The sequence below is a fragment of the Pseudorasbora parva genome, chromosome 20, assembly GCF_024679245.1.
Source record: "Pseudorasbora parva isolate DD20220531a chromosome 20, ASM2467924v1, whole genome shotgun sequence".
Classification (NCBI taxonomy): Eukaryota; Metazoa; Chordata; class Actinopteri; order Cypriniformes; family Gobionidae; genus Pseudorasbora; species Pseudorasbora parva.
In genome coordinates, this window is record NC_090191.1 from 21,505,618 (window position 1) to 21,530,586 (window position 24,969).

Here is a 24,969-nt window from a genome sequence, read left to right on the forward strand (position 1 = left end):
GCAGTGGCATCCAGATGGACGAGGGGAAGGTGGCTGCCATCAGGACCTGGCCAACCCCCTCCACAATCAAAGAACTCCAGAGATTCCTAGGTTTTGCTAACTTTTCCAGAAGATTAATCCATAACTACAGTATCATCTCCAGTCCACTCACTCATCTCCTGCGCAATAAGTCCAAGTCTCTGTCCTGGAACCCCGCGGCCACAAAGGCCTTTCAAGAACTAAAAAAAGACTTTACCACCGCTCCCCTCCTAGTTCAGATCCCACCAAACCATTCGTCATAGAGGTTGATGCTTCCACCACCGGAGCAGGAATGGTGCTATCACAACAGAAGGGGACGCCCAGTCGACTTCATCCATATGCCTTCTTCTCCCGGAAGTTCGACCCGGCGGAGGTCAATTACGATATCGGCAGTAGAGAGCTACTTGCCATCAAGCTGGCCCTGGAAGAGTGGAGACATTGGTTGGAGGGATCCCAACATCCGTTCATCGTATTGACTGATCATAAGAACCTCGAGTACCTGAGAGATGCCAAGAGACTCAACCCTCGTCAAGCCCGGTGGGCCCTAGTCTTCACAAGGTTTAACTTCTCCATCTCTTATTGCCCTAGGTCCAAAAATGTGAAGGCAGATGCTCTCTCGTGTCTTCACACTGCAGAGGAACTTTCAGAGAAGTCTGAGCCAATCCTACCCGACTAGATCTTCCTAAATCCCATCACTTGGTCAGAAGAGACCATTCACTCCTCCAGTGTCTCCTCCAATGCCCCGCCGGGTTGTCCCCCAGGGTTGCAATATATCTAACGGACACGGCGCACTCCACTTATCCACTCTGCTCACACATCATTGGGCACTGGCCACCCAGGGGTCAATGAAACCCTCTCGCTGCTACGCGACCACTTCTGGTGGCCCAACATGTCGGCAGATGTAAGTAGGTATATGACAGGGTGTTGGGAGTGTGGCATCTCCAAGAGTCCCCGGCACCTTCCTGCCAGTAAGCTCCTTCCTCTGCCCGTTCCCATTTCCGTTCCCGGGGGTAAAGTCACAGACACGGCAGGCTCTCACGTCACAGATTCACAGCGAACACTCTCACCTGAGTACTAATCACCCACACCTGCAGTCAATCCCCACTATAATCACCAGGAGCACAAAAGACACACACACGCATCCAGTCACTGTCCGGTCTCATTTGCGAAAGGTACTAACCTCTTCTACTTACCCCAAGGACTCCCTTGATGATACTTACCTGTCTCCAACGTCTACTCCCAAGTCTTCAGCGATCTCCTGTGTCCAGCGCGTGTGTTCCATGTTCTCCAGTGTCCCTCTCCAGTACCCTCTCCAGCGATCTCCACGTGCGCCCTGCAAATCAAGTATTTGGTCACCTAAAAAAATAAAGACTTCTGGCTCTCACAGACCTGTAACTTCTTCTTTAAGAAGCGTTTCTGTCATCCACTCGTTACCTGTATTAATGGCACCTGTTTGAACTCGTTATTAGTATAAAAGACACCTGTCCACAACCTCAAACCGCCAGACTCCAAACTCCACTATGGCCAAGACCAAAGAGCTGTCAAAGGACGCCAGGAACAAAATTGTAGACCTGCACCAGGCTGGGGAGACTGAATCTGCAATAGGTAAGCAGCTTGGTTTTAAGAAATCAACTGTGGGAGCAATTATTAGAAAATGGAAAACATATAAGACCACTGATAATTTCCCTCGATCTGGGGCTCCATGCAAGATCTCACTCCATGGAGTCAATATGATCACAAGAACGGTGAGCAAAAATCACAGAAATCACACAGGGACCCAGTGAATGACATGCAGAGAGCTGGGACCAAACATAGACTGTAAAAAAAATATAGACGTAGTGTCCGTGACGTCACCCATAGGATTACGAACGATAAGCCGTTCTGAAGCTTAAAGTAGGGGTGAGCTGGGCATTGCCATCTTGCTAGCGAGTCATTGCGTGTCACTCCCGGATAATAGAAAATGGGCAAAAAGGCGGGATGTGCACGCAGCTAAGGTGACGCAATGACTATAGATGGCAGATAAATGGCAATCCACCTGTAACCACGCCCTTAATTATGCAGAACTTTAAGGCTTTATATAACGTAAACGAATGAGTTATAAAAAAAAATCACCCCCTCACATTTGTCATGAAGGTCAAAATTAGCCTTATAGGCCAAAACCACAATTTGTACCAGGCTGTAAACCAGTTTTTTTCTGCTGTAAAGTTGAGAATTTTAACATGGGGCTCAATGAGATTCTGCTCCATTCTGGAGCATGTCTCTAGTGGCCAGTTGAGGAATTTCAGTTTACATTACTTCCATATTGGCTTCAAGAGAGATCGCAGGAGGTTGCCACTTGGGACCAAAGTAACATAGGGTACCATCTGTAACACACTATGCCGCCAGGGACTCAAATTCTGCAGTGCCAGACGTGTCCCCCTGCTTAAGCCAGAACATGCCCGGGCCCGTCTGAAGTTTGCTAGCGAGCATTTGGATGATCCAGAAGAGGACTGGGAGAATGTCATATGAAACCAAAATAGAACTTTTTGATAAAAAAATCAACTGGTTGTGTTGGGAGGAGAAAGAATGCTGAGTTGCACCAAACCTACTGTGAAGCATGGGGGTGGAAACATGCTTTGGGACTGTTTTCTGCAAAGGGACCATAAATAAATGGGGCCATGTATGGTGATATTTTGAGCAAAAAGCTCCTTCAATCAGCAAGGGCATTGAAGATGAAACGCGACTGGGTCTTTCAGCATGACAATCCCAAACACACTGGCCGACGAAGGATTTGCTTCGTAAGAAGCATTTCAAGGTCCTGTAGTGGCCTAGCCAATCTACAGATCTCAACCCCATAGAAAATCTATGGAGGGATTTGAAAATCTGTGTTGCCCAGCAACAGCCTCAAAACATCACTGCTCTAGAAGAGATCTGCATGGAGGAATGGGTCAAGCTACCAGCAACAGTGTGTAAAAACCTTATGGCAACTTACAGAAAACGTTTGACCTCTTTCATTGCCAACAAAGGGTATATACAGGGCCATGTTAAGCCTTTGCGGGGCCCTGGGCTAAGCTTTTGTGGGGCCCTTGACCACCACCCCCCCCCCCCCTCCTGAACCTGATAGCTGGACTGGAAACTTAAAGTGATTACAAGTTCATATCAATATTAATTTACAAAGCATGACAGATTATTGTCAGCATTACAATACACCCTTTAAATGTCAGGTTTAAACAACGTTTTATTCAATTAATCACTTTATATTTACTTTATATTTATTATACATTACGTTGCTCGTGCTCAAGTGGCAAAATATTTAAACTATAGGCCTATGTTAAAATCAAATTCTTTTACATTAAAACTTACAATAGACCAAAAATCTAGTCTTTAATTTCTTTAATTTTTAAATCTTTTAAGAAATCCTGCAGGTCATAAATAACTTTATTTCTCAAGAAAGGACGAGAGCTCTCCATTATGTCTCCCTTTTTCCCTAAAAGTGTCTGTTTCCTTGCTTTACCCGAGGCAAAAAGTAATTGAAACAGATTAGACTTTAAATTACATGAATCTGTGGTGAAATAACCAGATTTTCACTTCAAGCATGTTTATTTTAAAGCAAACAACGTTCTGTCACTTTAATTCAGCGCGTCCAGCACAAAATAGACTCTGTGTAGAAGCGATCGACACGCTGCTTCAGGCGCACCGCTCCTGGAAAGCACTGCCGGATCGCATCCGAGAGCAGTGTAAAAGCTGTAATCCGTTAACACTGGGACAGAATATATAACAGGCGATCTATTCGTGATCAAACTATTTGCGTTGCAGATCTAAGCAGTTCATAGGAGTCATTTGTTGGACTAGCCTACTACACAATGATAGAAAGACGTGTTTTATTGCTATTATCTCATCACATTTGAAGCGCTGCTAATGTAAATCGGTAGAGGAACAATTTATATTTTATGCATTGGGAATTTGGGATACACTAGCTGCCTGCTGGGGTGGCAATGGTCTTTCTTAGGGCGGCAGTTGCCGCCCCGCTAGATTCGCCACTGCCACTGTCATATTTTCTTACATTTTTGTTCGACATGTTGAGGTGACGATGTACTGGGTGTCCGCTGTGACTCGATTCGGGTGTGTGACAACGATGCTCAACGTACGCATAATTACCTCGATCCCCTCCAAAAAAGGATAACGCAAAAGAGAATTGTCTCGGGCACCCCCTGGTGTTCGGGGCCCTGGGCTGCAGCCCATGTTGCCCATTAGGATAACGCGGCCCTGGGTATATAACAAAGTATTGAGATTGACTTTTGTTATTGACCAAATAATTATTTTCCACCATAATTTGCAAATAAAATCTTTAAAAATTGTGAATTTCTGGATTTTTTTTCTCATTCTGTCTCTCAATAGTTGAAGTGTACCAATAATGAAAATTACAGGTCTCTCTCTCTCTCTGTGTCTCTCTCTCTCTCTCTCTCTCTCTCTCTCTCTCTCTCTCTCTCTCTATATATATATATATATATATATATATATATATATATATATATATATATATATATATATATAAGAAGGGGATGACCTGATGTACTGCGCATGTTATTTAAACTGAGCGCATTGAATGCACGGTAGTAAAGAAACTCAGCATGATAACTCCTGTGTCTTAATGTTAATTAAAAGTTTAACAAGGAATCACATCAATGGATGTAAATCTTTCACTCTTAACTATGTTGGTATGTAGTCATTCAAAAGCCTTTCTGTCACTGACATTCAGGATGCATATAATAAAATTCCAGTTATGAATGTAATGGTACCTTTAGAAGCCTTTAGAAAAAAGGTTTTAAGTGTGATTAAAGTGCTGAATTTATGGGTCCACGTTGCATAGAATAAAATAAAGAAAAACACCAGAACATATTTTCTGAGTTTTCTATATCTTACTTTTTCATCTCCTCAAAGACTTCAAAGATGTTTTTGTCAAAAGGAATCATGTGACTTCCGTTAATACACACACAGCACTTGGGCTAAAAGACATTAAACAGAAACTGACCAACATACCAATGTAATACAACAAGAAAAAAAAAATCTGTATTCAAAAAGTGGATTAATTTGTGTGGGTTTCCAACCCTTCTCCTGCAGAGCTACTGTCCTACAGTGATTAGGTTTAAATCCAATCAAACACATTTGAACCAGCAGCTAATCAAGGTGCTCAGGGTTACTTGAAAATTATAGGCATATGTGTCAGAGCAGGGTTGGAACTGATGTCTGAAGGAAGTTGTTCTCCAGGAGCAGGATTGGAGACCCCTGGTGTAGGCCAAGCAAACCTTGATGACCTTGGAGTAGGCCACAATACTAAGTGAGATTATACTTCCAAAAGACAGCCCAAGTACAGCCAGATGATCCTTCTGCACCATTGGATGATTCTTCAGGATCTGGTATGCTTTCTATAGGAAACATGTATAAACAAATATAAATGCACACATCTGTAACTGTAATTGCAAATGTTCATCACACAACCACCCATTTTTGGGTGCAGGTTTGCATGCGCTCAAACCGAATAAATTCTGCTTTTTGGGTGAAGGTTGGTTCTACTGCTGAGAAAATGTTAATATATAAATACATTTTAACTTTCTGTCTTTGTTAGGAAAGGTCAGTGAGAGAGAACAAACAATTGTAGAGGAGAGAAGGGAATGGGGTGCTTTGTCCATTGCGCTGACAGTGACATTTTTATTTTTATTACAGGCTCATTTCATCTTTCATTTATCCAACATGTGTTGTCCTTTCTTTTTTATGGATTAAGAGCCCATCTTTACACAGAATTTGGAGTTTGCATTCACAAAATTCGGCAGTATAAAAACTTTTGGGTAAACTACTCTTACATAAATGATTAGGTAAAGACAATAACAAGGAAACCAAAGCCTCTAATTTAGTTTAGTGAATAATGTCCAGCTTAAAGATCCTATGATCATGGCAAATGTATTTAATAATTATTTTATAGATAGTATATCTGAAATGAGAAGCCTCCTTCCCTGGTGAAAAAAAAGTATACTTTATGGTATTTCAAATATATTCTCTTTTCCGATAGTATATTAGAAATATACTTACAAAAAATGAACCATTTCTAAATATATAAAAATATATTAGCATCATATTTCACAATACAATTTTTAACACACTTTAAAATAATTGTATTTTAGTATATTTTCTAAAAATATATTTTAGAAAAATATACTTTAAATGAAAGTTCAGTGTACTTTTGTAAAGTGTATTTATTTGAACATTACTTTAAAATATATATTTTTATATATTTTAAACTTATGCTCAAAATTGTCATTGTTAACAATGCACTAAAAGCATATTTTAAAAATACATAATTAATATCATTAAGCTGTATAAAAAGTTAAATACTGTTTAAGGTTATTTATTCATGCTTAACTGTTCAAGCATAAGCATGAATAAACAAGTGATAATAAATTATTATTATATAAATAAATTATTATATGGACTAAAAGCCCATTTTTAAATATATGCAGTGTGCTATAAGCCCTACTTTAGTTGTGATTTAAGTGTAAATATGTTTAATAAGTTTACACTGGCAAAGAAGAATCGTGTTACAATCGTACACACACATCTTTATAAAACCAACAGCACACTTAAAATACAACGCAAGAAAATATGAGTTAAATAGTTGTTTCTTATCAGAATTCAAACGTCTCTTTATTGGTCTGTGACCAATCAGATTGTGTTGCTCAATGCCTGCAGCCAATCAGAGCAGAGGCAGAGCTGCTGGTACTCGTCTGTATGACGCTCACTCGCGGGAGGTTTGCAGCCTTGCAGGTGAAGTACAATGTTGCGTTACATTGTTAATTTAACACAATTTATTACATTGTATAATTTATTACAGTACAGTTAATTTATTACAGTGTATAAAACACTGAGAGCGGAAAGTACATTGCTCATTCTTCGGACCAGTTCAATTACGCCACATCGCTGCCTGACCTTGATGGTGACGATAAACTGTTTTGGGATAAAATGGCCTAATGTTACATAATCCTGAAAAGAACCGGAAAAAGTCCTGCTGTTTGGAGGTAAGTAATAAGTACTAAACGTGAATAAAAAGTTGAATGAACATGCACCTGACCTTATATCGTATATTCTGTTAACAGATTGCGTTCTTCACGAGTGTTTGCTGTCAACTGTCTCTGATGATATGTAAGCGGCCATCAGACGCAAGTGTAATGAGCAGCTCACCAGAAAATTGAATATAATGTGTAATTTATATTTATGTATAGAGATGGCCAGTGTAATTAGTTCAATTATATGTTTTCCAACATCTTCCAGTGTTATTTTAATGTTTGAAGTAAAGTAAGTTAATTTTGTTTAGCTTTGCTGAAACCATGTGAAACCATTTATAAAAATTGTTGGGCTTGTTTAATGAAATGTCTCTTCATTAGTTATGTGCGTTAGATTTGATTTAATTTATTGTAATGTCCTTGAAAGCAAAATTCAAAGTATATTGTACAATCTGTATAGCTGACTACAAAGTGTATATTTTTAGTCATTTGAATAAGTCAAGGTAAATAAAATATATATTATATTCATAGTATATTGCTTGTGTGTTCTGATTATTGTAATTAACTTTTAATTTACTTAAAACACAAATAAAGTATACTATAACACAAATAAAGTATACCTATAATACAAATAAAGTATACTTATAATACAAATAAAATATACTTATAAAACAAATAGAGCACATTTAATATCACTAAGCATGCAATTAGTCACTATACTTAAAGTATACTAAGTATACTTAAAGTTGTTCCAATTTAGCACACAAAAGTACACTAAATACACTTAAAGTTGTGCTTTAACACAATTTAATTACAACTTAAATATACTTAGAGTAAAATTAGTTGTGTCAAAATAGCACACTTCAAGTTAACTTTAGTCATCAACACACTTTGAGTATACTGAAAATGAGTCTGGCCGCAAGTATACTTAGTATACTTTTTTTCACTAGGCTACACTCTCAGAAAAAGGTACAGTGCTGTCACTGGGGCAGTACCCTAAGGTACAAAAGTGAAAAGGTACATCTTTGTACCTTACTCACCCCTAAATGGTACATATTAGTAACTTAAAAGGTACATATCAGTACTTTAAGAGTGCAAATTAGTACCCTAAAGGTACATACTAGTACCTTTTTGGTTTTGTACATTAGGGTACTGCCCCAGTGACAGCACTGAACCTTTTTTTCTGACAGTTTAGGATGTGCATGCGCATGGTTTTATAAATCTGAATATTTCGATGAACTTTTACGAATATATTGTAGATATTTCGGGCGATCATTTGAAATGGATTTAGTCTGATTGGCAGCAGATTCAATGTGACTTGCTATTGTTACAGCCCTGTCCATTGTAAGATAAGCTTCTAGTAAAAGCTTCTTACAGATCCTTCTCAAAAAACAAGCATATTGTGATAAAGTTAATTATTTTCCATAATGTAATGATAAAAATTTAATTTTCATATATTTTAGATTCATTGCACACCAACTGAAATATTGCAGGTTTTTTATTGTTTTAATACTGATGATTTTGGCATACAGCTCATAAAAACCCAAAATCTCAAAAAATTAGCATATCATGAAAAGGTTCTCTAAACGAGCTATTAAGCTAATCATCTGAATCAACTAATTAACTCTAAACACCTGCAAAAGATTCCTGAGGCTTTTAAAAACTCTCAGCCTGGTTCATTACTCAAAACCGCAATCATGGGTAAGACTGCCGACCTGACTGCTGTCCAGAAGGCCATCATTGACACCTTCAAGCGAGAGGGTAAGACACAGAAATAAATTTCTGAACGAATAGGCTGTTCCCAGAGTGCTGTATCAAGGCACCTCAGTGGGAAGTCTGTGGGAAGGAAAAAGTGTGGCAAAAAACGTTGCACAACGAGAAGAGGTGACCGGACCGGATGAGGAAGATTGTGGAGAAGGACCGATTCCAGACATTGGGGGACCTGCGGAAGCAGTGGACTGAGTCTGGAGTAGAAACATCCAGAGCCACCGTGCACAGGCGTGTGCAGGAAATGGGCTACAGGTGCCCCATTCCCCAGGTCAAGCCACTTTTGGGCTACAGAGAAGCAGCACTGGACTGTTGCTCAGTGGTCCAAAGTACTTTTTTCAGATGAAAGCAAATTTTGCATGTCATTCAGAAATCAAGGTGCCAGAGTCTGGAGGAAGACTGGGGAGAAGGAAATGCCAAAATGCCTGAAGTCCAGTGTCAAGTACCCACAGTCAGTGATGGTCTGGGGTGCCATGTCAGCTGCTGGTGTTGGTCCACTGTGTTTCATCAAGGGCAGGGTCAATGCAGCTATCTATCAGGAGATTTTGGAGCACTTCATGCTTCCATCTGCTGAAAAGCTTTATGGAGATGAAGATTTGGTTTTTCAGCACAACCTGGCACCTGCTCACAGTGCCAAAACCACTGGTAAATGGTTTACTGACCATGGTATTACTGTGCTCAATTGGCCTGCCAACTCTCCTGACCTGAACCCCATAGAGAATCTGTGGGATATTGTGAAGAGAAAGTTGAGACGCAAGACTCAACACTCTGGATGAGCTTAAGGCCGCTATCGAAGCATCCTGGGCCTCCATAACACCTCAGCAGTGCCACAGGCTGATTGCCTCCATGCCACGCCGCATTGAAGCAGTCATTTCTGCAAAAGGATTCCCGACCAAGTAATGAGTGCATAACTGAACATAATTATTTGAAGGTTGACTTTTTTGTATTAAAAACACTTTTCTTTTATTGATCGGATGAAATATGCTAATTTTTTTAGATGGGAATTTTGGGTTTTCAAGAGCTGTAAAAAGCCAAAATCATCAGTATTAATCCAATAAAAGACCTGAAATATTTCAGTTGGTGTGCAATGAATCTAAAATATATGAAAGCTTAATTTTTATCATTACATTATGGAAAATAATGAACTTTATCACAATATGCTATTTTTTTGCGAAGGACCTGTATATTCGTGGGATAAGCACATTTGTCTTGTGAGGTACCTGCAAGTGGTTACCAGCTACTCTGCTAGCTTTTGACACAAAGTAGGCTTTCAGTGCATCCTCTCCATCCTTATACATCGTACATGTGATAGGCGATGAGTGGAAAATCTGTTGACTCTCCGTGCCAAGGCAATGATGCAGTACAAATCTGTCTTTCGTCTGACCAGGGTTCCCCCAATAACGCATACGTAATTTTCAAAGATCCACATAGCAAGCTCGGTAAGGCAAGAAAAAAACTTTGGAAAGGCCAGTTGTCAACAGCCATTTTCGTATCCAATGATAGTTGAAAAAAAAAAATTCAGCAGAACATTGCCCAGAGCTTAAAGGGGTAGTTCACCCCAAATTTTAAATTCTGTCATCATTTATTCATCCTCATGTTGTTCGAAACCTGTATAAGTTTCTTTTTGTTCTGCAGAAAACAAAAAACAAAAATATATTTTTATAGAATGTGTGTAACAAAGCAGAGAGAAGAATCATTGTATATTATTCCCTGCTATGGTAGTGAATGGTTGTTCTCTCTCTTTGTTACAAACATTCTTCCATATATTTTATTTTGTGTTCAGCATAACAAAGAAACTCATACAGGTTTGGAACAACTTGAGGGTGAGTAAATGATGACAAATTTTTTTCTTTCATTTTTGGGTAAGCTATCCCTTTAACACTGACTGACTTCTCATAGTGCATCTTGCTGCAATCTCTTCCCAATTCTCGAGTATTGATGTTTATCAGTGTGTGTATTTATGATTTATTATTGTTGTTTTTCTTTTTAGAACCACATTTAATTAAACACTGTTCAACTTTGGAATGAGTGGTCTATGAGTGGTGTGTGCATCTAACTCCTCCTAAACGGACATCATTTATTTGTTCTGATCGGACAATCTTTGGTGGTTGCCACCGGGTATTTATCAGCACCTAAGAGCTTAATAACAATTCTTTATAAATAATGCCAGATCACACTGAATGTCATGTCAAGGTTGGTCCACATTAGCAGACTGTCAAAAGATCTAAATTACCTCAAAGTAAGAAACATCAACATCTTGCAAACTCAGCTCGTTTGGACCAAAGTATTCAAGTGCCATGGAAGCGAAGCCACGAGATGCAAGCAGGGCAGAGCGGTACTCGACCAAACCACCACCTGCCCCCCACAGGTCCAGCACTCCTGGGTACGGCCCAGGGCCTATACACATATTGAACTTAAATAGTTATGAGTGATTAGAAATTTAATTTATTTATTGTGTGTGTGTGTGTGTGTGTGTATATACCTGGAGGTAGGAATAATGTTCCTTGTACTTCTTCCTCTCTGATATTTATCCTTTTCACACCTGGTGCTACATGCCACCGCTCTGTGACACTCATTGCCAGGAGTGTTTTCTGGCTGAAGCCTTGAGATAGATGCCCGCTGTGTACTGAAATGTTAACTATCATCGGTGTAAGAACATCATCCTTGCGTATTCTGTAATAAAGTGTATGTAGTTAAGTAACAAAAAATAGTGCCAAACCCAATAAATAAAAAAGAAACCTGAATTTAAACCTGCTAATAAAAAGCACACACCAACATATTTCTCTAGTCAACGCTACCTGATTCCTTGTGGACTTCCTGGTACGGGTCTCATGCTCCACAGCAACCCCATTGGTTCTGTTCCTTTATAAGTGCCTCCCAAACTTTCATCTTTGTTCCCTAAGGTATATATAACAGGGTATATTAATGTCATGTACTTAATGTCTGGATCTTGTTCACTCAAGAAATATATTGTAGAATTCTCTATCTGAAGAAATGTGCCAGACCAATGAGTTAAACTTTCTAGTTATCCTTTCAAGATATCCTCTTCATCTACCTGTTGTGAAAAGCAAATAAATATACAAATAACTAGATATTGTTGCTGTGAAGGTGTGGTAAGTTGAATTAATTAATTGTGCAGTTGTTCATCGAGAGTAATTAATGTGCTGGGCTCCATGAACACGGGAGCAGATATGCTGTCCCGGAAGGGAGACTCCACCCCTAGACAGCCTTCATGACCTGGAGCACTTTTGGGCAAGTAGAGGTGGACCTCATTGCATTGAAAGAGGAATGCCACTACCCAACATTCTTCTCGAAGAAGAAGGACGCATTAACCCACAAGTGGCCTTCTCTGCACCAAATCAGGGAGGACAGATGCTCTGTTTTATTTGTGGCAACACCCTGGCAAAACCAACCGTGGTTCCTGGGGATGGTTTAGCTGCCAACAGCAGCCCATGGCCAATTCCATTGAGGAAGGACCTCCTTTCCCAAGTTGGAAGGACAATTTGGCATCCCCAACCTGAGTTGTGGAGCCTTCATCTATGGCCTTTTTTTTTGTGAACAATTGTTTTTATTGAATAGTCAGAACAATAAGGAGAAGACAACATATTTGATTGTTACCCTCCCCCCACCCCCCATGGTTGACCTATACTGTACTGAGAAATTACAGATCATTACAGTGGAAAAGGTGAAAAGAAATACCTAATCGTCAGATAAAAATAAATACATGAAAATACAATAAAAATTTGAGCATATACACATACATATATGTTAAATTAACATCCAAGAGAAGAAAAAAAAAGAATTAAACTATATCAAAAATAGCCCTCCAGATCTTCAAGGTCTTTATCTTTGCTCCATGAATGCGAGCTGTTGAAAGTTCAAAAGAAATAATATCCAACAGAGATAAGCCATGAACACGTTTGCACAATTTATGCGGAGGAATCCAGCAACTAACTAACATTTTCTTTGCAGCAGTGAGAGCAGCTAAAAGTAATTGTCTCTGTTGCAAAGACAACACCATTTCAGAGAGGTTATTTAAGAAGAAGAGTTCTGGAGTCAAGACCATATCCTTATTCAACCGAAATGATATGTCATGAGCAAGCTGAGACCAGAAGTGAAAAAGGGCAAGGCATTCCCAAAAGAAATGTAAATATGTACCAAGTGCCTTCTGCAGGCATAAATTACAATTTGGCGAAGGTGACAAATGCATATAAAAGTGTTTTAAAGGGGACAGATAAAGTCTATGCAGAAGCTTCCAATGGATCATCTGATGATTTGGGTTTCTTATTTGGGTGTCTCCCAAATTTGGTCAGAAAATAAAGTTTAAGCGTCACCACTGATATCCTTGGACCAGACAGTTGCTATGGATAATGGTTTGTATTTTTTAATGAGTTTTTAAGGAGAAAAGAGTAAATACCTGAACCAGAAATAACGGAATTATCAGTTGGAAGTAATACTTTCAGTAAGGGGTGTACAGGCAGTCGTGTATCCCAGGGAACTCCATATGCTCGGAGCGCTGACCTAATGCGAAGGTACATGAAAAAGGAAGTTCCTTGTATACTAAAAAGAGCCTTAATATCTTGAAATGATTTCAGGCCTTTGTCATTATAGATATTACCAAAAAAATATACTTTGCATTTGACCCATTGAGGACAATGAAATGGGTTCTTTCCGGATAATTTTTTTTATTATGGAACAGAGGTGAATGACGATGCCCCATCAAATTTGGCTCTATCTTTCTCGCCACCGCTCTCCAAGTAGAAATAAAATGTGTTATGATAGGGCCAAAATGAAGTTTACATTGTCTAAGTGAGACACAAGCAAAAACCAAATGCTTTATATTGTAAGGAGAAACCAGAGATTCCTCAATAGCCCACCATGAAGTTGACACATTTGAAATAAACCATGTTGACAGTGCATGGAGAGTAAAGGAGTCTGCATATAACTTAAAATTTGGGAAAGGACCAGCCCCCATCTAATCTGCTGCGCTGTAGAGTAAATAACTTAATTCGAGGATGTTTACCGTTCCACGAGAAATTACTGAATTAAGTTTTTTCCAATAGCCAGCTGGTGGAGGTAAAGGAATCATAAAGGAATAGAAATTAACACGAGGAAGGATGTTAATTTTAACAACAGATATTCTATCATGTAAAGAAGAGGGATGGTGTGTCCAATTTGCAAGATCTGAGGTGACTCTAGCCAAGTTGTTGTTAAATTTTTTTGAAACAATGTCCTGCAGAGATGGATAATTTCACCTCGCGGAGGTCTCTGGGTTATCGAAAGCTTAAACAAATTGCTACTATGATCTAACAGAGAGAGGGGAGAAATGTCGACTTCAAGTATCATTAAAGTCAATGAAGAGGAAACAAAAATGTAGTCGATCCGTGAATATGATTTGTGTCTGGCTGAAAAAAATTTATAAGATTTTTGGGAAGGGTTAAATAATATCCCTGCATCTACTAATGAAAAAGAGACTATACATTGTTTAAGTTGCTCAGTGGAAGCAGTCTGGGAATAAGAAAAATTGTTGCCAGATCTATCAAGGTCATGGGTCATTACAGCATTCATATCTAATGTGATCGTAGACCACTCTTTTCTGCTCTCTTTGTTCACCGGTTAAAAAGTCAATTTTAGAGCACATATTCTGGATTGTTGTCACGCAGCTGCCGATTTATTTTTCTTCTTTATTGGAGATGATGATGGTGAAAGATAAGCGAGTTTCCGACTGTGTGACATCTACGAACCAAAGAAAAACGAACAAAACTACCCCAAATTTAAAGCTACACTGTGTAACTTTTTTAGTTTATTCTTAGCTAAAATCACTTAGTTCTTTCAAAAATATATGTGCTCATATTTACTTCTTTCAAGTAATAATGTATTCTCGTAATTTTATAATATACCATTGAAAATACATACGGGTGAGGGTTCGGATGGCGGTCGCCATGTTGCTCCTCCAACTTGAAAGTACATTTGCCAAAGAGGGACATACCCGTAAATTCAAGCTTCGCTTTTCGTGTTTTTACACTCGATGGCACTGTGTCAAATGTGAAGAGGAGGATTGCTTGAGGCTGCTATATGACGATGGAGGATCACTCTTAAGCCCCTTTCACACTGCACGTCGGACCTGCAATATACCCGGAACACTGCCGGGTCGCCTTCTGTGTGAAAGCAACCACGTCCCGGAATTGATTACCGAATTCGACCCGGGGTCGGGGACCTAGTAACATTGCGGGATATGTATCAGAGTCGCCAAGGAAGCGGAAAAGATAATTAAGACGGCAACGCAACGGGCAAATCAACAAGACAAAAGTAAATAATAAAAATATTGGAGTGGCCTTTCCAAGATGGAAAGAGCTCATGAGGAGCAACGATTTTAAAAAGGACGCCGACGTTGCCTGCTTTCTTCTCGACAGGTAATATTAATTCAGCCTATTTGTGTATATTGGAAGTTTTATTGTTGCTTGGCTAATTATATCATGGTGTGCTGTGCATAACACTAGAACGACGTCTAGGATAGTTTTCCTCGCGTCAATGATTAAAAAAAGTATTGTTTACCTTACAACATAAATCCGTGTTCTATGACGGATAACATGAGATTAATATTTTAATTGCATTATAATTTGTTTGCCTTACGCTAGTGATGTCGTACAATATACAGAATAACGATAGCACTGATAAAAGTTACTTTACTAAGATTAGCTTGCATTCGTCTGGGAACCTGATAGCTGATGTTAGCAATGAAATGGTAAAAAATAACGAAAACGTAAAACTATTATTCATTTTACATAGATTAATTTGATCATAGATCATTTGGCAAATTAAATAACTGTAAATTATAATAGTTTTCAAAAGTAACCTCATCACTTGAAGCAACACTCACCGAAGAGGTCGAACTGGAAGCCATGACTAAATCGGCCACCGTAGGAGTTGAAACGAAATCGAAATTGAGAGGAACAGAAACTATTATTCACTGGATGGTCATATACCTTTTCACCACTAGATGGGGGAAAATATCACACAGTGTAGCTTTAAGAAAGAAAGTTAAACAGAAGAAAATAAGGGCTACATATGCGGAGCTTGACTAATGTGCGTCTTGGCCCATGAACGCGTCACGTGATCTCATCTACGGCCTCTTGATGGGACTCATGAACACAATCTTTGAGGCAAGGACACCTTCTAAAGGCGTCTATATGCCCTATACCATGAGGCTGAACCCTCCTCACCTCAGCAAGGTTCTATCCTGGGACCTGTCCACAGTCCTAAGGGCACTCCAAGGCCTTCCGTTTGAGCTGCTTTGGCCTCTGTCGCTAATGACCACTCTGCTGCTGGATCTGGCATTGGTCAAGCGAATAGATGATTTGTAGGCAGTTTTAGTAGATACATCCTGCCTCGAGTTTGGGTCTAATGACAGCAAGGTCATTCTTAGATAGATATGAGAATATGTGCTCAATGTGCTTTCCACGCCCTTTAGAGCGCAGGTTATAATACTCTCCTTTCCACTGAGTGTAAGCAGACACCGCACTTTGTTTGGTTCAGGCCTTTACGGTGTACTTCAAGAACTCTAGTCAGTTTGGGCATTCAGACCAGCTATTTGTGTGCTTCAGAGGCCACTCAAAGGGGCTGCCAGTCACAAACCAAAGGCTATCCCATTGGATTGTGGACAACGTAGTGCTGGCTCACAAGTTCTTAAACTTTCAGTGCCCTAAGAGGGTGAGGGCCCACTCCACCAGGGGAATGGCCTCCTCTTGTACTTGGTCTAGTGGAGTGTCCATTGGTAACATTTTTTGCGGCGGCCAGCGGGTCCTAACTATCCACCTTTGCTAGTTTCTATAATGTAGATCAAATCTTCTATAATGTAGATCAAATTTTGAACATCAAATTTTGTTGCAATATTGTCCTGTTTAACACTGTGAAGCTGCTTTGAAACAATCGTCATTGTTAAAGCGCTATATAAATAAAGTTAATTGATTGATAGATAGATGTCCTGCCTTGCACAGATTTTGTTTGCTTAACCAGTCCCCAATCTCCAGGGGTTTTTATGAAGGTGTCATGCCCCACAGGTTTCAAGGTCCACTGAAATCAAAATTTAATTTTTTTAGCTTTTACTGTAGTATGACGGTGTTAGCCTTGAAGTTATGAATAAGCTGGTATGTTCCAAAACTATGACAACATTTGCATTTAGGAGATATAAGCATTCAAAATTTACAGTCTCTCACTTCTGTTAAAAGGAATCTCAGATTTTGGTGACATCATCGCAGACTTCACTTTCTGGTCAAATCTTCTGTCCAATCAAAATGCACTCTAGAATCTAAAGCCCACCCCCTACACTGCTGAATCTGTTGCTGAAATCGGTCAGTTGTTAACACATTTACTATCTCGTGTTTCCCATAAGCCAGGGATTTTCAAACTTTATGATACCAAGGACCCCCAGATATGATGAAGCTTTATGCTGGACCCCCTTCCAAGTAAAATCTATATATTTTGATGCATGAACAAAAAGTTAGATAATTAGTAAGTGTGACATTATAAATACAATACATTGTTTCCAAACTTAAATTGGCTATACTTAATGTTGGATGTATAAACCTGAAGAAGAACATTTTCTTTGCACTTGTATAAGAAACTTTCATAATAAATGTATGTAAGCAGCTTGCGTAGCCTACTGCATTAAGAATACTGCCTTACAACCCCAGTAAGCAAGATGCAGGGGACTATAGTGAGAAGAACTCACTAAAGATACTTTCCAGGATTGTGTCATGTATACGGCAAACAAGTAGAGAAACGGTTAGAAATTTTCCATTTTTGCTTTTGTCTTTTAATTCTCAAAAATGTTCTGAGGACCCCTTAGAACCTTCTGAAGTACCCATGGGGGTCCCCAGATCCCAGTTTGAAAACCCCTGCCATAAGCATCAGAAATTGATGCAAAGCTTTTTTCCCAGCTGCGCCAGCGACACCGTGGGGACTATCTCAAACAGCTTTCGGGAATTTGTCATTCTTACAATCACCATGTGAATGCTACCTTCACCATGAACCTAAAAATTGGGTTCAATTAAAATGTCTATTAATTAAGTTCAAACATAAGTTCAATTAGATCAGTGGAAATTATAAGCAACACCAAACATAACAGGACATTATTTTTAACGTTTCTTAAACTTCTGTAGTTTGAGGCCTGTAGTCTGTAGTCTTCCTCCTCTGAGTACTACCTATATTATAGATTTCACTTCCATCATGCATTGCCTCCCGCTATTTGCCCTCATACCCATTTCTGCTTTGACATTTGCCGCGTTTTGACTTGCCATGTCTAATTTTTGTGCAAAGAGATGCTCTGCTCTGTACACACATCTCATAAGAGGTTTCAGTAACTCAAAGTATTAGTTACCATTGTGACTTTTGTAAAAGTCATGCATTAGACTACCACACACCTGTAACTGTTCCATTTTCATCACTGATGTAGTGTCCAAATGCCTCCCAGAAGTTATTATCCTCTGACTGAACTAGAGAGTGTAGTGTCACCTTTTGTCTTGGCGGTAAATTAGCAACAACAATCCGAAACATCTCATCCACCAGCCCTCGACTAGGCTGGACAGAGAGCATTGGACATGTCCTCTTCTGAGTGCTCACAGTTCTATACAGAGATTACAGGAGAGATTGAAATGTGATTCAACAGTTATAGTATATATAAGATGATTTTTGTATGGAAAATAACAGTGTGAACATTTTTCTAAATATTGTGTTTTTAAGTTCTTTGAAAAACAGCAATAAGCAATAAGTTCTCCTCCTATTGTATTATCTGTTGTCTTTTTTACACTTCCACCCAGTTCAAAGAAACATCTGAAGATACCATAATCTGAAAGTTACTTCTGGCTTGGTTTATAAAGAATATGGATATAGCCAGAAGATACTATTACCAAAGCATTTCAGATTTAGATGTGAGGCTGATAATATCTAATATATCCAACCTTATTTAGTTTCCAACTAGGCAGTATTACTTGTTTGATGATGATCAAGAGATAATTATACAAAAGCATGAAAAATGTAAACAAATGTCAATGACTTATGTCAGAAAATAACTATTAAATAACTGAGTTCAACAGTGGATTTATACAAATTAAATGACTTACCTTAAGGAAATCAGGTTGCTCGCACAGTTTATTTGTTTTAATGCTGTCACACGTGCCATATAGAGAAGTTTACAATTAACAAATCTTGAAGTGAAACTCCACATAATTGTTGGGGTTCTTCAGGGTAAGAATGAGAAAACAAAAGATGACCCTTGATTTTGACAGTTCCTGTGACTTTGTTTTCTCCACAGAGATGGACAGACAGGAGTTCACCAAGATCTCTCTCTCACCTTCCCAAGATTCTCAAAGGCTTTTATCCTGTCTCTCCATACCAATGACTGGAACGAGAACCCGGTGTTAATCATTGCACTGATCTTCTTACTCACCACTCCTCTCCTGGCCCAGGTCCCAAAGTGGATCCCCAAAATCAGGATTGAAAACCACTGGACTAGAGTGATTAGCTAGCATGAGAAGAGATGAGAAAATCTCACAACAAAACAGAGGAGACTAAACAGCAGACAAATTAAATGGAAAGAAGAAATGGGTGCGCAACAAACAAGCAATAATTAACGGAGTGTGACAGATAGAAAAGAAAAAAAAAATAAGAAGTTAGAGAAATCAAACCCCCTTCCTGACAAATACATCACATTAGTGTAGTATATCTCTGTGCAATTGCAGTTTGTTCACACTTAATTACGTCACAGTTTTCACAAATTTGCATTTTTAAAGTTTACACCGATGATTAGTGTTCAGGGTGTTCACAGCAAACGGCAAACGTGCATCGCTTGTCACCTCAAGCGAAGGCATGCATTAATTATTCTTAACTTTGACATGCCCATCTTCTGAATATATTGCCAAAGATCTATCAAGGCAAGGCAAGGCAAGGCAAATTTATTTATATAGCACATTTCATACACAATGGCAATTCAAAGTGCTTCACATAGAAAGGAATTAAAATAGGGATAAAAATGCATAAGAAAAAGAAATACAATGTAAAGAGAATTAAAAATAATAAAATGATGATAACCAAAGAAAAGAACAGGTAAACTAAAACAGTTATAAAAAGAATTAAAAAAATGTTGCATAGATAAGGTGCAGTCAGTCGGACATACAGTGCTCAGAGCTCATTCAGTAAATGCACAGCTAAACAGATGTGTTTTGAGTCTGGATTTGAATGTGGATACTGTTGGAGCACATCTGATCTGTTCAGGAAGCTGGTTCCAACTGCGGCTGGCATAATAGCTAAAGGCAGACTCTCCTTGCTTTGACTGAACTTTTGGTATTTCTAACTGATTTGATCCTGCTGATCTGAGTGATCCGTTGGGTTTGTATTTAATCAGCATATCTGCGATGTATTGAGGTCCTAGGTCATTGAGAGATTTATAAACAAGTTGAAGTACTTTAAAATCGATCCTAGATGTAACTGGAAGCCAGTGTAAAGACCTGAGAACTGGTGTGATATGGTCATATTTTCTGGTTCTGCTCAGAATCCTGCCAGCAGCGTTCTGTATGAGCTGCAGCTGTCTAATGGTCTTTTTGGGAAGGCCGGTGAGAAGGCCATTACAATAGTCCACCCTACTGGTGATGAAAGCATGAACAAGTTTCTCTAAGTCTTGCCTGGAAACAAAACATCTAATTCTTCCATTATTTTTCAGATGATAGTATGCTGATTTAGTTATTGCTTTGACATGACTACTGAATCACACCAAGATTCCTGACTTGATTTTTTGTTATCAGACCTTTCACCTCAAGATATGCATTCACCTTGAGAATTTCATCTTTGTTTCCAAATGTAGTGATTTCAGTTTTGTCTTTTTTTAACTGAAGATAGTTCTGGCACATCCAGTTGTTAACTTCATCAATGCATTTGCACAGCGAGTCAATGGGGCTGTAGTCATTAGGTGACAGTGCTAAGTAGAGCTGGGTGTCGTCAGCATAGCTGTGATAAGCAATATTGTTATTTTTCATTATTTGGCTCAGTGGCAACATATACAGGTTAAACAGGAGTGGTGCTAGAATTGACCCTTGTGGGACTCCGCATGTCATGGACGTCCACTCAGACTTATGGTCTCCTATACTCACATAATAACCTCTCCCTTCTAAGTATGACCTGAACCATTTGAGGACCATCCCAGAAAGCCTGACCCAGTTTTCCAGCCTGTCAAGAAGTATGTTGTGGTCAACAGTGTCGAATGCAGCACTGAGGTCGAGTAGAACCAGAATTGATGTTTTGCCTTTATCAGTATTTAAGCGAATATCATTTATAATCTTTATGAGCGCTGTCTCTGTGCTGTGATGCGGTCGGAAACCAGATTGAAAATTGTCAAAGAATCTGTTTGAGTTTAAGAATTTGTTTAGTTGATTGAAAACAACTTTTTCAATGATTTTGCCTATGAAGGGTAGATTTGAGATTGGTCTCTAGTTGCTCAGTATGGAGTTATCCAGATTTCTCTTTTTCAGGAGAGGCTTAACTATTGCAGTTTTAAGGGCGGTTGGAAAAGTACCATAGAGAAGTGAGGAGTTCACCACTTCTAGGAGATCTGCTTCCAAACAGTTAAACACACTTTTGAAAAAAGAAGTGGGGAGTGCGTCAAGGGCGCAGGTTGATGTTTTAAAGGGATCCTCTGGTGTTGAGACTTGTATGGCTTAATATAACATAAATTATGTCTCTTACTGAATTATGTAGTAGAAAACCCATGAAAGATCTACGTTATTTTAAAAATCGATTTTATATTTGGACCATGGGCGGCGCCATTTTGTTTGCGTTCTAGGTTGATGACGTAGATTGGTTGAACTCCTCAATCAGCTGGCGTTACCCGTAGCTATTTTTACCACAACGCAACTCGAAAATTGTTTCAGAGTTAAACAAAACCAATGAATTCCTTTGTAATTGTACTTAAAACACACTCAAACATACATGTGCACACAAACTCACCTACAAGTCACAAACAGATCGGCGGGCGCGCACACGACAGGCTCTGTTTCAATCGAGATGTTGGGCTGCTCAGTCTCCACGACAGGGGCTGAATCTGAAATCGACCCTATACCCTTAAATAGGGCATTATTTGAAGGGACGGCCATTTGAAGTGTTGTCCGACACCATAGTGGACATGTTCAAGTGCAGTCATTCAGTCTCACGTTCCACCGCAATAACGAGTGTAAAGCCGATTTACAAACAGCTGTCCGACTTCACGCACTCAAACATACATGTGCACACAAACTCTCTCTCTCACACAGACTCACACACACCCCAACAGATCGGCGCGAACACACACACACACACACACACACACCCCAACAGATTGGCGCGAACACACACACACCCCAACAGATCGGCGCGAACACACACACACACACACACACACACACACACACACACACACACACGCACGCACTGCGTGCGGACATACCCTCAATCTATTCCCTGTGTTGATATCCTAGATAGACTGTTGATAGTAGATTAACTGTAATGCCTAATGTGACCAGCAGAGGGAAATATCTAGGTAGGACGATGGGATAAAGTAACGTGAGGAAGAGAGGCAGGATGTTTTGGTGATGATGCATGCGATTGAGACAGAGCAGTCTGTCTGTTGTGTGTGCGCGCCCGCCGATCTGTTTGTGACTTGTGTAGGTGAGTTTGTGTGCACATGTATGTTTGAGTGTGTTTTAAGTACAATTACAAAGCAATTAATTGGTTTTGTTTAACTCTGAAACAATTTTCGAGTTGCATTGTGGTAAAAATAGCTACGGGTAACGCCAGCTGATTGAGGAGTTCAACCATTCTACGTCATCAACCTAGAACGCAAACAAAATGGCGCCGCCCATGGTCCAAATATAAAATCGATTTTTTAAATAACGTAGATCTTTCATGGGTTTTCTACCACATAATTCAGTAAGAGACATCATTTATGTTATATTAAGCCATACAAGTCTCAACACCATGGGATCCCTTTAAGATGCTGTACTGTGTCTTCTAAAATGTTACCATCAATTGTTTCGAAATCAGACATAGTAATTTTCTGAGGTTTTGGTCTGATCTGTCTGACCCCAGTGCAACTCAAGGATGTGCTGATTGCCTTTCTGATATTTTAGATTTTCACTGAGAAGAAGGAAGCAAACTCGCTGCTAGAGCCCTGCACGGGCCTCAAATCTAGGCCCTAGCCCGGCCCTGGCCCGAGACGCTGAAGCCCTAGCCCGGCCCGTGTCCGACAGCTTATCAAAATTCTCGGCCCGAGTCCGACTGGAGGCCGTTTTTTCTTTTTTTTCTTTTTTCTTTTTTTTTCAGCCATTAAAATAGTTCTGTTTTGTTTTTAATGTCAAAGTAGTTATGTTTCGTTTCGTTTCTTTATTGAGTTAATTTAGAAAAATGTTTAGAGCATTTTTTTGTTTGTTAAATTATAGTTTTAATTTTTTTTAAGTGACGACCAAGCGACCAGCGGCCGACAGTGAGTTAACCGCATATTAAATCTATTTAGTCTCTCAAATCAACTCTTGACTTGTCTTGCCTATAATAAAATCCATAAATATAAAACACTTCAAGCATCACAATGTTAGTTAATTTCGCCAACTATTACCACCACAGTAGCCTAAAAGGCATTTTTGACGAGCTGAGGCAGGCTGATTCTGCTCGCGGCTCTCGCAAACGGAGCTAAACAATCTAAAAACAAATAATAAAAACATTTGTGTGTCTTATAGCCTACCTTACACCTACGCAAAATGAATATAAATCCGATCTTCAATTCCCGTGGTATATGCTCATTTAACGGAGTTTACAGCAACCGAAGCAAAAGATTCAAGATGCATTTTATTCAGCAGCTTATTTCAAATTCAAAGACCACATAAGAAAGCGCGCACTGGTAAGATCATAAGTCTCATTCATTTTTATTGAAGATGATTGTGTTTTTGAGCATCTAAGACTTATTTTAAGTTTCATTTACGGCCATTTGCTTTGGCTTGCAGTAGTCATTTGCGGCGATGCGTGCAGCGCCATCATATCTATCTGACTACAACATATAGCCCATAACCCTCTCACACGTTTATTTTTTAACCGTTTGCCAGGAGTAAAATGTATACATGTGGTTTAAACAACCAGATAGGCTACATTTACATTTGTCCAGTTTCGTCTGAAATGCTTTCATCCTTCTGAATTGGTTTGTTTAGTGATCGGACTACATTGATAGCCCTGTTCATTAATAGCAGCAGACGCCCCGCGGATGACACGCAACAGAAACGCCACGCTCACACCACGCTTGCAGTGTGTCTCCGGCCTTAACTCTAGCAGCTGCGCTGAAGAAACGCGCGCTGCTGCTGCTGGCGCGGACTCTGAACATGCTCTGAACACTGTGCGAGCCATCTTGACAGTCGCGTTAGCTATTATGGTCTCGTGTTCACCAGCGCAGAACATCTCATTGTTCCTTTTAATTAATAAAATAAATATAAAAAGAAGGAGAAGCCTCAAAAAGGCCCGAAGCCCGGCCCGCGTTTTAGGTATGACGTGAAAATTGGCCCGAAGCCCGGCCCTAGGGGCGTAAAAAAGTCAGGGCCCGTCGGGCTCGGGCATAAATGCAGGGCTTTACTCGCTGCATTTGCTGTCTGAGAGCATTTCCCTGGGAATGTGACTCGGGGGGGGGGGGGGGGGGGGGGGTTGTTAGTCTGTCTACAGTAGCAAAAAGAGTGCGCGTGTTGTTTATGTGTTTGTTTATAATATTTGAGAAGAAGGTCTGTCTAGCTTTGCCTAGTTCAACATTGAAAGCACGAAGGCTGCATTTATAGATGTTATAATGGACTGCAAGTTTTGTCTTCCACCACTTTCTTTCAGATTTTCTGCATTGTCTTTTCATTATTTGAACTGCTGTTGAGTTTCTCCATGGTGCCTTTTGTTTGCCACTCTTTTTCCTGACTTCCAGAGGAGCAATATCATTAATTACACTCTTAACTTTTGAGTTAAAGGAGTCAAGAAGAAAATCAACAGAGTCTGCAGATATGCTTGGTTTTAGAGATAAAGCCTTCATAAACAGCACATTAGTGTTCTCATTTAAGCATCTCTTTTTGACAGAGACAGATCTAGCTTCAATGGCAGGAGAGCTTGA

General features: G+C 39.5%; 1 protein-coding gene across 1 annotated transcript in view; it reads right to left on the reverse strand.

Annotated features, from left to right (window-relative positions):
* Positions 1-18,413, reverse strand: part of LOC137049101 (bile acid-CoA:amino acid N-acyltransferase-like) — a 33,125-nt gene extending 14,712 nt beyond the window's left edge. The window contains exons 1-6 of the mRNA XM_067427487.1: positions 18,242-18,413; positions 11,618-11,717; positions 11,302-11,492; positions 11,053-11,216; positions 5,304-5,423; positions 4,921-5,003 (exon numbers count right to left, since the gene is read on the reverse strand). Of these exons, the coding sequence (XP_067283588.1) occupies positions 4,921-5,003; positions 5,304-5,423; positions 11,053-11,216; positions 11,302-11,492; positions 11,618-11,717; positions 18,242-18,413 (830 nt within the window). The remainder of the gene's footprint in view (positions 1-4,920; positions 5,004-5,303; positions 5,424-11,052; positions 11,217-11,301; positions 11,493-11,617; positions 11,718-18,241) is intronic.
* Between the last annotated feature and the right edge of the window lie 6,556 nt (positions 18,414-24,969).